General features: G+C 36.8%; 1 protein-coding gene across 2 annotated transcripts in view; it reads right to left on the bottom strand.

The window, feature by feature from the left end:
* The window catches only part of LOC123757569 (nephrin), a 282,325-nt gene that overhangs the window by 37,110 nt on the left and 226,001 nt on the right, over positions 1-19,214 (bottom strand). For both annotated transcript variants that reach the window (XR_006772779.2, XM_045741325.2), the window contains exons 7-9: positions 18,333-18,484; positions 15,363-15,507; positions 4,682-4,812 (exon numbers count right to left, since the gene is read on the bottom strand). Coding sequence is in view for 1 of the 2 variants with exons in the window: in XM_045741325.2 (XP_045597281.2) it covers positions 4,682-4,812; positions 15,363-15,507; positions 18,333-18,484 (428 nt within the window). In the remaining variant the exon portion in view is untranslated. The remainder of the gene's footprint in view (positions 1-4,681; positions 4,813-15,362; positions 15,508-18,332; positions 18,485-19,214) is intronic.

Genomic DNA, 19,214 nt, shown 5'->3' with positions numbered 1-19,214 from the left:
GTACCTTCCTTTTTCCCTGTCTCATTATACCCCATTCCACTCGCCTCCCCTAGCTCCCACCATCATTCCCTCCCTTTCCCCCAAACCTACCCACCCACCCCCCTTCCCCCAACGCTTCGGGGAAACATGCAAACCAAAGTGAAATTCTGGCTATTGTCTGCCACCTCCTACGAAATTCCATGTCCTCCTATTTTTGTATAACTTCCACTAACGCCGCAGCCGCTTTTGGCTGCCAGTCTCTTATAGTGAAGATCACTTGGCCTCGGGGTTCACTCTCCTCTGGGGGCCGTTTTAGGAGTGTGGTTATGAAGGCGCAGTATGACTCGCACTGGCATTTGTTTGGCTTGGGACGTGCCTGGCAGACTTAATGGTGAAATGTCTAACGTGTACGTAGGATAGGTTTTTTTGAGGGGGAGCTTGGGGGTCGAGGGATGATTTATGGGCAAAACGTGCATCTCTGTGTGTGTGATTGTAGGTGTGTGTGTGATTGTAGGTGTGTGTGTGATTGTAGGTTGTGTGTTTGTGATTGTGTGTTTGCTATGATGGAGAGACACCATCTCTCCTTCGTCCTTCCTCTTTCCTCCTCCTCCTTTCTTCTAATCATCGGTTGGATAATGTACTGACTCGTGAGGTATTTGTCTCTTATTATATTTATAGTTTAGCAATTTCTCTCTAACACACACACATATATTTCCTCAGGAAGCCGCCCGTAGCAGCTGTCTAACTGTCAGGTACCTATTTACTGCTAGGTGAACAGTTGCATCAGGGGTGAAGGAAACTCTGGTCATTTGTTTTTTTCGGCGGTGATGGAGATTGAACCCCGGTCCCTAGGTCCACGAGTCTAGAGCGCTGTCCACTCAGCCACCAGCCCCACCATATACATGTGTGTGTGTGTGTATGTGTGTGTATGCTTGTGTCCGCGCGTGCACACACACACACACACACACACACACACACACACACACACACACACACACACACACACACACACACATACACACATATATCTACATTTACAAATGTGTAACACGTTTTCCTTAACAAATTTCTCATCTAGGCGTTTCACAGTATTTACAACTCTTGCTCAACAAAAGTTCCTTCTAACAATTGTCTCTGCGTCTCCAGTTTGTAAATTTATTTCCATTGTATTGTTCTTAAATTTAAACATTGGTTCTCTATCAATTTTGTATGAATGGCTTCTCACCTAGATGAACTCCCCTCTAGTTATACTTGCTGGATTGAGTAAAGGATTGGGTGGGTGGGTGAGTTAAAATTTTATTAGACTCCGTCATATCTGCTTCAGTTCTGGTGATTGTCGTAAATTTTAATATAATAAAGAAGACCTCAATAGTAGCTGTGAAAAATTACCAGTTTTGAAAAATTAAATAGAAAATTTGGTGGAAATGAGCCAATATCTCTCAAAACTAAAATTAAATTCGATTCAAAAGCTTCACATGGACGAAACTTAGATGAAGTTTATGAATGCACATGAAGTTTCATAATGTTTACATGAGCCATTTTGAAACAGACGAACACGTGCAACTACCGAACCAAAATACTTTGAAAAATTACATAAAAATTATGACTAACATCAAAACATATCGCTCGTTTAATACTACTTTTTTTCTGCTTGTATATTTACACCAGGATTTATTTTTTTTCAATATTCCTTAACAATAAATAAAACATTTATCTAGATACTTCACTGTGCAGCTAAGATATTCTTATAGCCTTTATTAAATTTTAATTATCTTATTTAAAAGACGAAAAAAATTTATTTGTGAAGTCATTTATACATTTTAATTTAATAATGAGAACTTGCAAATGGCATTGTGTTTGGTTTTGGGCTTAGGCTTAAGGCCTATGGACTTCTAATTGGTTATTAAGGCCGTCACTGAGAACCTAACCACTTATGATCCGGATACTTAAAAATCAAATACGATCTTATATAACATCGGAAGTTTAAGAATAAAGAATTAATTAAGAATAAGAATTAATTTAATCATTAAGAATCAATAAGAATCAAAGGTAAATAAAGTAGAGTTTGGGTTATGAGAAGAGGGAGTATTGGAATGTGAAAGTGAGAGAAAATGTTTAAAAGTTAGATAGTAACGAAAGTGTGAGAATGTTCGGAGAAGAGAGTGTGAGAAAGCTAAATAAAGTTCAATGGAAAAGAGTGAAAGAAATTTTAGGAATGTGAGAGAGAGTTTCTTGGTAAGTAAATGTGAGGAAGGTTCGTGAAAGTATTGGGAAGTGAAAGAAAGTGTGAGGAAATAAGAGAAAGCTTTTGAGAAAGTAAGATAAAGCAAGATCAAATGTGAACAGTGCTTGTTTTCATTACATTAAAAAGTGGATAATGATGAGAAGCTTGAGGAGAAAGTGAAAAAAAGTGAGAGAAGCAGAGTTCTCTTCATCAATCCATCCTACCTATTCCCGCTCATTAGCAATCAAGTGAAACACGAGTAATCTGAGGACTTACTCATCCACTTGAGGCAGGAAATGAAGCGTGGAATCCGAGGTTGGTGAATAAATCGTGACGATATATCACCGGCGGCCATAAAATATGTCGGGGTGCATTTTATTAGAGTCCAGAGAACCTCGCTTTCATTAAATAGCGACGCGTTCATATGCATGACAATAAGGTCTGCCATGCAGCACTCCGCCGTTTTGATGAGAGGTCAGTTGAAGCAATTTTTGAGGCCCGGTGGAACTTCTTTTTATTAGAACGCTTACTGAATATTCTTCTGCAAAAGCTGAACAGAAGTTGTTGGCATTCATGGATCCCAAAAAATACATTGCTGTTGATTTTTTTTCCTCTCCACCAGCCCCAGGTAAACATTTAAACACATATTTTTTTTCCCCTCGATGTTCATTCGGGTAGCAGTAAATTAATGCTTGCAAAGTCAATATATAAAAAAGGGCATTTATTTAATTACAACATGAGACTAGTGCTCTACCAGTGTAATGTTACAGTAATCAATGTTTTGTAATTTCAGTTTTAATCTCGTGTTATATTTATGAATTCTTAATTAATTAACAGTTTAAGCAGTGAGAGCGTGTTAGTAATATAATGATTGGTAGAAACACATATTATGACTGGTTCGATTCCAATTAAGTTATATGTTTGATTTTAACATTGTAAAAAATTTTAAATGATAAAACTAAATATTTTTGTTGATTATTGATAGCACTGATAAATTATATTATCTTTTAACACTGAAAATTTATTGTTGTGTGATATTACTATGAAAATTTTATTTTAACTATTAACACTGAAATTTATTTTACTGGAAACTGAAAAACCGTTATGTGTAATGTATTTTATATAATATAATAGAATTGTGTTACAAGTTCTTTCTCTCTAAATGATCTACTAGTTTTTTGTCTCATAATCATCTCCATCACCTTGCATGATGTGCAATTTAGGGACACTGGCCTGTAGTTCAGTGTCTCCTTGTATTTCGGGTTTACATTAGCTGTCTTCCAACTTTTTGGTAGTTCTCCTTTTACCAGGAACTTGTTATCTATCATGGAGAGTGGCTGGCATAGTGCTCCTGTTCTCTCTTGAGGTTTTCATGGTATGAGATTCCACCTGAACCAACAGCCATTGTCACGTCCAGTTCAGCAAATACTTCCTTGCCTCTAGACTGGTAATCTCAAATTCCAATGGTGTTGCCTGTTTTAACTCACCTCTACCTCGTCTTTTTGCTCAAGAACAGCTCCTTGCTCTAGTGTTTGTGCGTGTGTGTGTGTGTGTGTGTGTGTGTGTGTGTGTGTGTGTGTGTGTGTGTGTGTGTGTGTGTGTGTGTGTGTGTGTGTGCGTGTGTGTGTATGTGTACACTCCTTTGTGCGCGAATGCACTTGCGTAGACGAACATTAGCTCTCTATAGATGGGGTTCGTGGCCCGAAATGAGGAAGGAGTTAAGGGGATAAATCAAAGAGTTTAGGGGGAGGATTATGTCAAAGGTAGGGGTTAAAGGGTCGGGGTGGAGGGTTGGAATCAGACTCGCTACTCACTGGTGCTGAGTGAAACAAAAGTCTCCAACCTTCACTAGACACTTAATTGGAATTTTAGAATTCAGCTGGTGTCTCTCTGGTGCAATTCGCCACCTGGTTACCAGGCTGTTATTACCAGCTAACGCGTCGTTAACACGGCTCAGGGCGCGACACATTACCGTTAGTGGGGCTGTGACCCCCCCCCCTCTCACTCAGGGCACCTCCTTTCCTAGGGCACTTGTGTGACCTGCCCTGGGGACCTCTGTCAAGTGTGATCCGGAGCAGCATGAAACATCTTTAACTAAAAGTGTTTTTTACTAAGCGATTCGTCCTGGCTAATAACTGACGAATGAAGGGGGTGGGAATGAAAGAAATGAGGCGGGAGTGAAGGAAGAGGGTAGGTGAATGAAGTGAAAGAGATGTAACCCAAAAAAAAAGAGAAAGGGGAATATTTATACACATTAAAGCTTGGAAGAAATTGACGAGAAATGTGAGTTTCGTAATAATTTTAATATATATATATATATATATATATATATATATATATATATATATATATATATATATATATATATATATATCCCACCAGACACACACACATCTCGTAACTTCAATGTTATTTTAATTGTCATTTCGTAGTGTGTCTTTTGGGAGGCAGATATAACGAAAGGGGTTGGTCACTTACCCTATGGTACCAGCTGATCTTGGAGACAGTGGGGTTGGCCTTGACTTTACATACGAAGGTCACGTTGTCTCCTTCGCTAATGTCTTCCATGTCTGTGTCTTCAGCCAAACTCAGGTTCACATGGGGCATATCTGTGAGGGCGAAAGATGTGGTGGGGGGTTGTGGTTGATGTGGGGAGGCTTTGGTAGATTGGTGGGGGTAGTGGTAGCTGTGTTGGGGGTTGTGGTTGGGGTATGGTAGATGTTATGTGGGGGTAGTGGTAGTTGTTATAATGGTGGTCTGGTAGTGGGTAAGGGTGGTGGAGGTTATGGAACTGATGAAGGTGGTAGTAGTGGTAGTAGTAATGTTGATGGTGATAGTGATACAAAAGGAGGGGAAAGTAGTAGGGAGTGACGGGAAGTGGTAGGGTAGTGGCAGAAATAGTTGTGTTCATAAGGGAATGAAGTGGGATGGTGATAATGGCACTGGTGGTAGTGGCTATATCAACGGGGATAGTGGTAGTTTTAGTGGTGGTTGTGGTGGTAGTGGTGGTGGTGAAAGTTGCTCTGGTGGTGATTGTGGTGATAGTAGATCTTGGGGATAATGTTAGAAGTTGATGTGATTATTGTCAAGAGAGTGTGTGACAGGATGTGGGTTGATGATAGAGGGATTGATGGATTGTTGAGTGTGATAATGCGAGATTGTGGTGATGTGAATGATGGTGGGGAGTGCTAGTAGCACTTGGAAAAGCTAAAGTGCCACTTGTCGTAATAATGAAATTAAACCATTACGATAGTGAATCGTTGTAAACAAAAAAATACAATTGTCTACAGAGGTGTTGACATCTGTATGATGATTACAAAGGTAATGCTGTTGATCGTGATCTAATGCAAGACTTTATTTGCATATTCAGAGGAAAATAAACATGAAAAAGAACAAATAATACATAAAACATACAATACACAAACACGCATACAAACACATTCTCACCTCGAAACATTTCAATGGAAAATCAATGGATAAATTAACCAAAATGTGTGAATGTAATGAAGATGACATAACTGAAGACACAAAATACATATACATACACATGAAGAGCTATTGCCTATGACAACTGTAGAGACCTTGGGCAACTGTATAATGACCTTGGGCAATGAAACAAAGATTTTTGTTCATATAATTTAAGGATAAATTATTGGGACGTTGGATACATCATTGGATACAATAGATATACTGGCTATTTAACTGAATTAGAATGTATTATTAAACTGACGAGTGGGATACACCAGAGATACATCATCAGCGATACATATGAAGCACAGTATACATCTGTATAATTAACAGGGCGAAAAACTTCAAAATTCATTGGAATAAAGCTAGTTTATGGATACCAAGTTGCCTTATAAAGTTTATTGTTTGCTTTCTCGCTTATGATGAATTATATTAAACATACCAGGAAAGGAAAAACTTGATATCTTGCAAAGATAAATGTTTGTTTTTTGTTCGTATGAAAAGGCACGTTATGCAAACAAAAGAAGGTAAGCATTGTATGTACTTGCATGAAGTGTAGGGATTTGTTAATCTCAATAAATACTTGTGCTTTTACTGGTATCGAAATATAGCTATTATTTTAAGTCCCAAAATGTTGTGAGAGATTGGTTGTATTTACTTTGTAAGCTAATTATCAAAAAAATATGAGCAAATATCTCAAAGTGTGCACAAAATGTTCTTTGAGCATTTGAGGAGAACAATGCTATGTTCCAAGTCCCAAGACTACAAGCTAGACTGCATTGGGATGGAGGGGGGGGAAAGCAAAGTGTGGAACCTTGCTTAGGTTTCAGTGGAAGCCTCAGGAACCCTAGAGGATTCAATGGAATTCCAGGTTGCATGGTTTGCATGTTGTAGAGTATTGGTCTAAGGCGTTTGCTTGGGTACAGATTCAAATCTGGCTCATTTAGCTCAGTGTGTGATTGGTTTGAAAATGAGTTTTATGGCAGTGGTGAGACAGATTAGTCGAAGCTAAAGTAAAGACAGATGGACAGTCTTGTGAAGGTTTTTGTCGTCTAAATAAAAAATAATGAACATGCATTCCTTACTATGAAATGCAGATTAATAGATAATGAAAAAGCCTAATTCTTAGATCATGCACTTACGCTAGATGTAAATCAGTGGTGATTTAAATATATATATATATATATATATATATATATATATATATATATATATATATATATATATATATATATATATGAGTTAGGGGAGACATGATCACCACATACAAGATTCTCAGAGTAATTGATAAGGTAAATAAAGACGGCTTATTTAACACGGGTGGTACTCGCACAACAGAACACAGGTGGAAACTGTGTATTCAAATGAACCACATTGACATTAGAAAAAAACTTTTTAATATCAGAGTAGTTAAGAAATGGAATGCATTAGGAAGTGATGTGGCGGAGGCTGACTCCATACACAGTTTCAAAAGTAGACATGATAGAGCCCAATAGGCTCAGGCATCTATACATCAGCTGATTGACAGATGTGAGGCGGGACCAAAAACCCGAAGCTCAACCCCTGCAAGTACAACTAGGTGAGTACATTCATACATATATACATCACTGTGCTTCTCCCACTTCAATTACTCTTCCCCTTTGCCATCACCTTTTGCAAATGCCATATCGACATCTATACAATTATTGCAGCTGTAGCAGGACTGATCAATATCAGGAGGGCCCCAAGATCCAAGGCTCTGATAACTGGTTCGTGTATATTGGCCACTCCGGACTGAGAGGAGGACGGGGCAATAAGCATTAGGTGGAGAACTGTCGCGATATTGGTGGGATGGGCGTTCGTCACCCCTAGGGACAGAACTGACACACACACAGCTTCTTCCCAGGCTTGGGAATCGAAGTCCAAAAGGCCTGGGGGTTGGATTCCCAGGCAGAAACAAATGGGCAGAGTTTCTCTCATATGAGGCCTCTGTAGACCGAGCAGTAAAATGGTAAAACATTAGATGTAATGTTATAAACATTAAATGGTAATGTTTGGGAGAATATTGGACAATCGAAGGTTGGAAAGACGTGGCCCAAAAGCTGATAGATCACACCTGACGGTACAAATAGTAATCATATTCACACACACACCATATTCAAACAGTTTGGAGCATCAAGGATAAGCATTCTCTGAATGATGTTGAAAAGAGTGGTTTCGCATTATCGAGCACAGGAAACCCATTGCCAACGACTGACCTTTCCCTTAGATGCTGCTTAGAACAACAGTCTGCTAACTCACAGACACCTATATTCCCTGCTAGGTGAACAGAGGCAACAGTTGTAATAAAAACATGAGCAGACATCACGATCTGGCCGAAAATCGATATTAGGACTGCTCTAGAAATTCCAATAATGCGGAACAGACAAGGGTAGGAAGCTAAAAATCACATCTAAGAATCAAAGCATTTTATGGACGTGAAACATGAATGACCAACACAGCTTGAGAATAGGAGCAAAACACCAGTGACAAGATTTATCAAGAATTTACACAACTACTTACGAAACCTCTGGGTTTTTCACTTGCGAAGGAAGTTGAAAAGTTCTCTTTCTAAAGTTTATTTTACAATTTTATTCTGTCCTGACACCTAAGAGATGCGTTTCGTTGACCTTTGCGTTATTAAAGGCAGAGTTCAAATGGTTACAAATGATTGATGATGGATGAAGATTAAGCCACCCAAGAAGTGGCACGGGCATGAATAGCCCGTAACCCCCCTCAACCCTGGCATTCCAGGTTACAAATGTTGAGCTGACAAAATTTTGTGCATACAGCCAGGGATGAAGTGAAGGGGAAGCACCTCACTAATGAGCCAATAGACTCATTGCAGATAACCAATCTACAGTGTTATCATGATGGGGATTGGCATGATATTGTATATTTCATCGTGTTCTCCAAGATAGCAGAGTGTGTGTGTGAAATTTGGTGTTAGTTACTTCGTTATCTTAATGTATAAATCCTCGCCAATCTCTGGTTACATGTAGAGAATTTTCTACATATAACTAGATAAAGTTTTTACACATAGCCTGATCATCACCAGAGATAGTCTCAAACACAGCACCAAAATAATCGACATATATAGCCACAATAAAAGATTGAACATTAATGAGGCATTATTCATTACAACAACAATAAAACATAAAACATATTACCAGGCCCATCATAGAAATATAGAAGATCTGGTAGGCTACAATGAGCTTTACCTTGGCCCATAGATGAGGCGTTTCACCTTCACCTCATCCCTGGCTGTATATCCATCAACACAAAATTTGTGAACTCTGCCATTGATGATGTTGACACAAGTCAATGAAACATATCTCGTAGAGTCAGGCCACAATAAAAATTTAAAGTGAACTTTGGCGAATTAATTTTTCTACTTCTATTTCAAGTCAAGAAAAATATAACATAGAAAAGATTCATACTGGCATCATTTATCTCGCACTGTCAGTCATTTTCAATTATATATTCATCTATAAGACTGATACCCAAATATATATTATATACGATATTTATTTATTTGTGTATATATCGTATTGAATTAGGTTCGACAGCTACTTAATTCGGAATAAATATTAAACAACAATAGAGCCCCACTAACACTTTTGAAACCAAATAACATATAAAATTCAGATGGAAATCTCACTAATGGGCAGTCCATTGCAGCAAGAGCTTTTTAAAAGTACTCAACCAGAGCGTTTTTGCAACAGTCAGCACATCATATCATCATAAAGTAAATATTTATATGTTTATTTATCTAAAACAGCGAGTTCATACGTAAATGTTGGTTAATGATAAATCTGTTATACGGATAACTCTCTAAACTGAACTCGTTGTGGGCTTCATGTAATGAAGTATTTGAATGTAAATAAAAGCAGATTGGCATTGGTAATCTCAATGTATTGTTTATTGGTGTTATGCTCGGGAATACAGGTGGAGCTATCGTATTAAAATGTGGGTTTGTGCTTGTTATTGTGTGGATTTTTGTATATATATATATATATATATATATATATATATATATATATATATATATATATATATATATATATATATATATATATATGGATTTGATAAGGTTTGTGTGTGTGTGCTTGTGTGTGTGTGTGTGTGTGTATTCACCTAGTTGTGATTGCGGGAGTTGAATTTTGGCTCTTTGTTCTCGTTCTCAACTGTCAATTAACTGGTGTGTGTGTGTGTGTGTGTGTGTGTGTGTGTGTGTGTGTGTGTGTGTGTGTGTGTGTGTGTGTGTGTGTGTGTGTGTGTGTGTGTGTGTATTACAATATAGAAAAATCTACGCGAGGGACAACTTATATAACAATGTTCCACGTCAAGAAAAAAAAAATCCCCATTCATCGCCATTTTTAAAATCCCAAACCGAATAAGGTCATCAGAGAAACCTATACAAACACACACACACGTATTTACCGAGAGTTCTGCACCATTGTTGTAACCGATGTAAATATACAAACAATCCCCATAATATTTTTTTCACATACCATAACGGCACGAGAGAGAGAGAGAGAGAGAGAGAGAGAGAGAGAGAGAGAGAGAGAGAGAGAGAGAGAGAGAGAGAGAGAGAGAGAGAGAGAGAGATGCTCAAGTTACAAGATAAAAGCCTTGTTTAGCATAATGCGACTTAGGAAACTGTGAAAAAGAAAGGCAGTGTGGGTTTCAAACGCTTTCTTGAATGAGTCCGGGATGCTCTTGTGCACTTAGCCAAGATAATTTTAATTCAGTAAACAGACTGCCAAGGGGAGCTGGCAACGTCGCCGTAGAGCGGATCCTGGTTAGCTGCCATCAAAAGCCTGGTTGTGGGATTAGTATTGCTGTAAGTGGATGTTGGTTTATGCAACAGGATCTACACTGAGCTGAGGAATCTTGCAATATATCCCTTAAGCAGAGGAATCTTGCCATATATCCCTTAAGCAGAGGAATCTTGCAATTCTATATTGCTTAAACAGATGAATCTTGTAGCAATGTATCCCTTAAACAGAGGAATCTTGCAGCAGTGTATCCCTTAAACAGAGGAATCTTGCAGAAATGTATCCCTTAAACAGAGGAATCTTGTAGCAATGTATCCCTTAAACAGAGGAATCTTGCAGCAGTGTATCCCTTAATCAGAGGAATCTTGCAACAGAACGTCTCCTGAGCTAAGGAATCTTGCAACAGAACGTCTCCTGAGCTAAGGAATCTTGCAACAGAACGTCTCCTGACCTAAGGAATCTTGCAACAGAACGTCTCCTGACCTAAGGAATCTTGCAACAGAACGTCTCCTGAGCTAAGGAATCTTGCAATAATATATCTCCTGAGCTGATAAATTTTGCAACAATATATCCCTCGAGTTAAGGGGTCAAGAAAATAAAAGTATTTTTTAAACAATAACTCCTCGAAGATGATAACTCTTGGAACAAGATAACCTCTCCCGGAGCTGATTAATATTGCAAACCAACAATCCCTCTTCAGCTGAGGAACTGAATATAACATTTGTAATAACATATATAACAGAATATAACAGAATATAATATTTGTAACAGAATATATCCTGAACTGAAAACTCTTGACCAAAAATATTGCTACTATGTTGATTTATCTTGCAAGAGTGAATCACCTGAGATAATAGGTCTTGCAACAATGACTTCGCCGAGAAGCTAGTTGTTGGTGAACAGGGATATTTGAAAGCAATTTTACATCCCTCCAGAAAAGTAGACAAAAGTTTTTTATTTCCTGTGAACACAAAACTGTAGATGCGTAAAAGAGAGTGACTAAATCGGGTCGTTTTAAGATGTTCACAAGCAAGAACCGGAACGACTTGAATGCTAACGGAGGCTGTCGTTCTTGTAGTCAATAGCTGCCTTTGGAATTTCCTTTCAGGATCATATACCATTGGCTAGAGATTACTGGATTCCTTGACCTAATGGAAATTTTCTGGAGTCATTGTGCCCTTACGCCAAAAAGCGTCAATAAAATTCATTGACTACTGACGGTAAGTCACAATAAAGTGGCTGAAAATCACACACACCGCAATCTACCCGTCTGAAAACAAAAGAAGAAATGACGTTTCGTTCCATCCGGACCACTCGACTTGATAATGGTCCAAGACGTTAAAAACACGATGTCAGTTCCTTCATTTTCGGATGTGTCTTGGTTCTGTAATTGCCTGACCCTTCTCCGTTGGCCGTTCGTAACTCTGGCTGCTACTTCGTCCAACCACTTAGACGGTCGGCGTTCAATCCCCGACTGTCCAAGTGGTTGGACACCATTCCTTTCCCTTGTCCCATTCCAAATCTTCATTCTTTCCACTTCCAAGTGCTATATAGTAGTAAAGGCTTGACTTCCTGCATTTAGATGACAGCTTATGTCCCTGGCTATAGTTTACGTCTAACACATAAAACTATATATATATATATATATATATATATATATATATATATATATATATATATATATATATATATATATATAATATTTGCCAAGTAGACGCACGACATCAACGATTGTTCAACAACAAGTTGAATGAGAGACATTATAACTCACCAAACATCAACTTTTAGGTAATTAACGTTATCTCATTTTTAGGTTATTAACGTTATCTCATTTTTAGGTTATTAACGTTATCTCATTTTTAGGTTATTAACGTTATCTCATTTTTAGGTTATTAACTTTATCTCATTTTTAGGTTATACACGTTATCTCATTTTTAGGTTATTAACGTTCTCATTTTAGGTTATATACGTAATCTCATTTTTAGGATATTAACTTCATCTCATTTTTAGGTTATACGCGTTATCTCATTTTTATTATATTAACTTTATCTGAATTTTAGGTTATATACATTATCTCATATGCCGTACTGACACAAACATGGGTATTAGACTTACCATTCGAAATGTTTTCACGTTCTTCTAAAAACCTAAGAGCCAGCTCAAAACCTGGACCCTGGACTCACCAAACACTTTAGTGTTCGTGTACTAGACCTGTAAATCTCTTTTCAATCATGGCGGCTTTGTTTACATTCATTAAATTGGTCAAGAGTTCCTAAGCACCATAAGGTATTCTATAGAAATAATATTTTTAGGTTGTGACTTCACGACATTGCAAATCAGATCCAGCCTTCGTCTTGATTCTCGTCAAGCGAAGCCTTCATTACAAGGGTAAATCCAGGCACTAGCAGTTGGCGCAAATTAATATATTCACATGATTCGTGGGTTGGGTTTTAAATATTCACTTGGCCAACATTGACTTGTTACATCTCAAAGAATGCTTATGTTAATTAGATGAACCCGGTTCTTTTGAAGGTTGAAGAGTGTCCACAGGTAAGTTGCACAGCAAACATGCAATTAAGATATCAGAAGAACTACGCTGACACTACAAGTAATGATATATATATATATATATATATATATATATATATATATATATATATATATATATATATATATTATATAATATGGACCAATAGGCTTTCTACAATCACTTCCATATATATATATATATATATATATATATATATATATATATATATATATATATATATATATATATATATATATATATATATATATTATATATATATATATATATATATATAATATATATATATAATATATATATATATATATATATATATATATATATATATATATATATATATATATATATATATATATATATATATTGCTCAAAGTAGCACTAGTATCTTAAAATTAACATACGTGCCAGTGGGAATTTTTGAGCTACTGATTACAATTTCTTATTACATTTGTACTTGACCATTTCTGTAAGGAGAAAGATAAAGAAGTGCTTAAACACGTTCTTAAGACTTACGTTTATTCAACCAATAACTCTTCTGAATGGTTTCAGAAGGTACAGATTTAGGAATTATATGTTATTTAATAAGTAGTAATTCTCACGAAGAAAATGTAATGAGTTAGTAACAATAATAATGAATAATAATAACATTTTATTTTATGGGTTGGGGTTAAAGAATCCAGGAGGCGATACTGCCTGTCGTGTGCCAGCAATATATGCTCACGTGCCACTCTTGGCACGTGTGCCATAGATTCACCCACCTCTGTCAACTAATGACCGTCCCATGATGCAACCCGCAATAGATGTCTAGCATCCGGGTACCTATATACGATTAGGTGAACAGCGGCATCATGTGAAAGAAATCGAGACACAAACTTCTCTTGTTCTGCTGTGGGAATCAAACCCGGGACCTTCTGGTTGCGAAACTACTGCTCTGAATACAGCTGCTATATTGAGACACAGGTAACATGAAGACATTGTCAATGGCGTGAAAGATACTGACCCTATACAAAGTCGATCACTGAAATTTTATTGTAAGGAAGTGAAGTGGGGTTTTTTTCAACGGCTTCTATGTTCAAATTCACTGTGAATTGCGTGAATTTGAATCACAGAGCACAATGAGATACACTGGTTAGAGCCAGAACAAAGTTTAACAAATAAATATATATGAGGATGCATTCGATAATAACGTGAACGAAAATTTTGCGAATAATTAAATATACAAAATAAGATCATAACTTTCTGTTAATGTTGTGGAAAACTGATACAATTTATTAGTAATGCTGATTTTCGTGTGGTATATGTGGTATATGTAAAAGTAACACAAATCATAGAGTCGGTCAATGTCTTGAAAGAAGTCAATGTCTTGAAAGAAGTCAAAGTCTTGAAAGAAGTCAAAGTCTTGAAAGAAGTCAAAGTCTTGAAAGAACTCGACGACAGTAAGATTCAAGAAACCTATCAACAATAGTTCAAAATACTTGTACACTTACAAAGGCGTTTCGTTAGTACAATCAGTGACGAAAAAAACAGCATAAAAAGACGAACAACAATTAAAACAACAATAAACACTGAAGGACAGACGTGGAAGATTGTAAATAACGTAAAACAAAGACAAACGAAGAATTACATAAAAAACAACATTCGAAGGACTATTACATTCACAATGAAAGCCTTTCAAGGATAACAAATATGATTCACGAATCTAGAACTCACAAACATATATATTCACAACACATTTCATGAATATTATATAAAACTGCAAACATCAATTTGGAATACATATAATTTATACATCAGTGAATATTAGGAATATATATTGAAACCAAATAAAAAAAACTAATCAGGTGTAAAGATTGATCTGATCAACACAGAGAAAAAAACGAAGCTAAAATTCGGTTTTATGCTTAGAATGAATCAAGAGTAAAATATAACAAAAATCCGATAAAAGATATTGATATTAGTAAGTTCTAAGGCAAAATAGTGAGAAAAAATAGGATAAACTACAATAAACTTAAACTTTTATATTTCAAAATACACTAAAAATAAATCTAGTGAGACGAGGAGTCAAAATAACGTGGCTGAAAAATGTTGACCAAACCAAACACTAGAAAGTGAAGGGACGACGACGTTTCGCTCCGTCCTGGACCATTCTCAAGTCTCTCTCTACTTCTCTACCTTGATAATGACTTGAGAATGGTCCAGGACGGACCGAAACGTCGTCGTCGTCCCTTCACTTTCTAGTGTCTGTGGTTTTGTCAGCATAAAACTAGTGAGTTTCTGAAGAGAATATAAGGGAAAACTTAAGTAAAACAAAAATCCTTTAAATAAATTGCTTGTATATACTCACACTGGATGTCGAGCTTCCAGGAGTCTTCGATAGGCTGGTGGTCGATGACGGGGGACTGAGCCAGGCACCTGAGGAGCTTACCTCCGTCGGAATCGTCAGGAACAAGAGTCAGGGTGCTTAGGGTGACGTTACCAAGGTTCTCAGTCTGCGTCAGGGGAGAGAGAGACGGGAGATGAGACCAGGTGGAAGATGGAGGAAGGTGAAGAAGCAGCAGCCTCCAATACGGGAAGATAGTCAGGGGGATAAAGATTGGGGGGAAAGGAGAAAGAAAGAAAGATGAAATAGTGAAATGGAATCAGCAGAGACATAAAAAAACGAGAAAAAGTGGGAAAGAGAAAGAGAGAGAGAGAGAGACCATCTCTAGTCTTGAACGTCAATGTTCACCCAGCTTCCCAGCCTACGCCTAACGTCTATAGAGTAACCCTATGTTGCCACCACAACTCAAGGCGCTCAGCCATCTACAGCCTGAGGCCGCGTGCGCCATTCTCAATATCATCGCTCAGTAATCATTCATTCCTGGAGTCACTCGGATGCTGGAATATAATCTCTAAACACGTAGATACGCGGGAAATTAGAGAGGCTGATGTACAAGGTGGAACTACAGCTCTAAGCTTGATATTTCGTCATTATCATCGGCAGCATCTCTATTGAACCGTAGTCTTAGCTAGAAAGCAAAAATATGAGAAATATATAGAGATAATTAAATGTAAGTATATGCAGTCAGAGATGCAAGTGAGATAGGGATTGTAAGTCACTGAAATACAATTCATAATAAATATATACATTAGCGTTGTATATGTATTATAAATCATAAATACCATTACCGGATATTTCAACAAATGGTTAAAATATTCACAACAAAAATTAGTTTACTCTCACATTATAATTGAGAGAAAAGACTGTTTTCATAATTTTGTTTACAGTATTAAATACACATATCATATACACAGTTCATATCTAAAAGTCACAAACCTTGATGTTCGCTGAGATAGAAAGACATTTGGACAATATCTCTTTCACCTGATGTCCCTATTTACCTAGAAGGTCGGCAATTGGCCTGGGCCCTAGGGGCGATCTCCATAGGCCTAACAAGGTTTTTTTTTCATACATAATGGACAACTAAATCATTTCTATAATATACATTATTAATTATTACCTTTAGCCATCAGACTATTAACATCCTGAATTTAATATTTCTTTTTAAATACAGGTGAATGGAATTATTTTATAGCATTTGATTCCTAAGGATATATTCTCTTCATCCACGTGATCTATTTTATGGTTATAATTTTTTTACTTACGAGTAAATATGATAACATTTAATGTGGTTTAAGTGTTTGGTCTTATTATGAAAACTCAGGAAATGGAATTATTTGTCCTACGTGTCATTATTTTATCAATTGAGAGATACTTGGGTTTTGTATTGTTCGGGAATAGAAGTGAATGAACTTATCCCACTTGGAGACTGTGAGCCCCAGCTCTCTCGAGATCTAGGCATGATCTGTATGTGTGTGTGTATGTGTGTGTGTGTGTGTGTGTGTGTGTGTGTGTGTGTGTGTGTGTGTGTGTGTGTGTGTGTGTGTGTGTTGGTATGTGCGTATTATATGACGAAAGAATGTTGACAAATTTTATTTGTCAAACTCTCATTCAAAAATACTAATTATTATAATCTATATGAAACCATTGGTTTATAAACTTACCACTTACAAGGAAATAGTGAAGAAATTGTAATCCATGAATGGCAAAAATCCGAGAGACCGACTTACAAATTTGTGAAGCGGTTCCTTAATCCAATCTCATGGCAATAGTGCCAGTGAAATAATTTCAGTTATTGCAATTTGAATTGGCCCTCTCCGCAATATTTATTGGGTATCGACAGTAAGTGTTTATAGTGTGTATTGCCGTTTGACTCATATTAATTGTTATGTTTTTTTAAAACAAAAATTATAATTGGTTCTAAAGACCTCATTATCAGTGGACAGCATTTCGAAATTTTAATAGAAATCCATTTTTTATGCATAAAGTTATTTTTATTCGCTGATTATTTCTCAAGAAATAAGAGTTTCTTGAAGAAAATAAAATTTTATTTTAATTTTAAATAAATATTTTTCTTCATTATTTGTCCTCAAAGTATAATTATAATTTAACTAATTGTAAAGTAAACATATTTTTGCTGAGTTGACGAGGATGAAACTAATCCTGTAATATATAAAAATTCATTACGTAATTGTTTTCCATGAGCTACTCAAATCGAATTATTCTTGAAAAATTATCACTGCATCGTGAGGTAAACTGAGATAGGAGACCAGGACTAGTTTACCAGACTATCCAGATATAACTATATCTATTGAGTATTATCAGTGAAATGTCACCAAAAATATTAAAATGTTACCACTAGCAATTTCAGCCTCTAGACGTCAAAGCGTTTGAGATACTTGCAAGGTTCTTATAAGAGATAATTAATTTCGAGCATCACATGAAGTCTCTTAGATGAATGCTAATTAGCGAAGGCAATTCAGCAGGTAGAAAACGTTTTATTAGCCTAATTAATATTTCACGGCCTTCTCGAGGCGCTCGTAACATTCATGCTGGAAAGGATACTTAAATGTTTCATTGAAGATATGACGTTTCGTTAAAAAAATATATTTTTTAAATTTTTTGCGAGAACTGACATTCAATCGTATATTTTTTCCTGTATTTTTGTATTTGATATTGATGTCTTTTTCTCCCACTTTGCTTCCCTTCTCTCATTAACTTGTTTTTCTCTGTATTCTCTCCTTCATCTTTTCCACTCCAGCCCATATCCTTCCTACTCTTTCAACCTCAACTTCCTTTCCACTATAATTCCCATTCTCCTACACCTTTCCCACTATCCATCTCCCTCTGCCTCTTAATCATCTTTCATGCTATTCCAACCTCCACTTCTCTCTTCCTTTCTAACATCCTATAACATCAGAAGATTTAACTCACATGAGACGTAGCGTTGGTAAGTTCCTTGTCATCCATCCACCAGGTGATTAGGGCCGGGGGTCGAGCCCCGGTGCTCCTACAGGTCACTTCGTATTGCATCCCTGAGGTTAAGGGTTGCCCCGAGCCAAGGACCTCCACTGTCAGAGGCCGGACTGTTGTGGAGAAATGGCAGAAAGAGAAAGGGGGAGAATTATTGCTGTTTTTAGAGTGAAGGAAAATTATTGATTTAGCAAGAGGAAGCGAAGAGCTGAATTGATCGTTTGTGGAGAGTTAGGTGTTTTGTTCTATGGAGAGTTAGGTGTTTTGTTTGTGGAGAGTCAGGTGTTTTGTTTTATGGAGAGTTAGGTGTTTTGTTTGTGGAGATTTAGGTGTTTTGTTTTATGGAGAGTTAGGTGTTTTGTTTGTGGAGAGTCAGGTGTTTTGTTTTATGGAGAGTTAGGTGTTTTGTTTGTGGAGAGTCAGGTGTTTTGTTGTATGGAGAGTTAGGTGTTTTGTTTGTGGAGAGTCAGGTGTTTTGTTTTATGGAAAGTTAGGTGTTTTGTTTGTGGAGAGTTAGGTGTTTTGTTTGTGAAGAGTCAGGTGTTTTGTTTTCTGGAGAGTTAGGTGTTTTGTTTGTGGAGAGTCAGGTGTTTTGTTTTATGGAGAGTTAGGTGTTTTGTTTGTGGAGAGTCAGGTGTTTTGTTTTATGGAAAGTTAGGTGTTTTATTTATGGAGAGTTAGGTGTTTTGTAGAAAGGTAGGGGTTGTGTTTGGGAAATGTCCAGTGCTGTGTTTGTGGATATTAATTTATTGTGTTTGTGGAGTCAGGTATTTGTGTGGATAGTTAGTTATTGTGTTTGTGGAGTCAGGTGTGTTTATGGATAGTCATATGTTGTGTTCGTGG

Source organism: Procambarus clarkii, chromosome 19, assembly GCF_040958095.1.
Source record: "Procambarus clarkii isolate CNS0578487 chromosome 19, FALCON_Pclarkii_2.0, whole genome shotgun sequence".
Lineage (NCBI taxonomy): Eukaryota > Metazoa > Arthropoda > Malacostraca > Decapoda > Cambaridae > Procambarus > Procambarus clarkii.
Note: the sequence above shows the minus strand (reverse complement) of the source record. Positions and strands in the feature narration are given on the sequence as shown.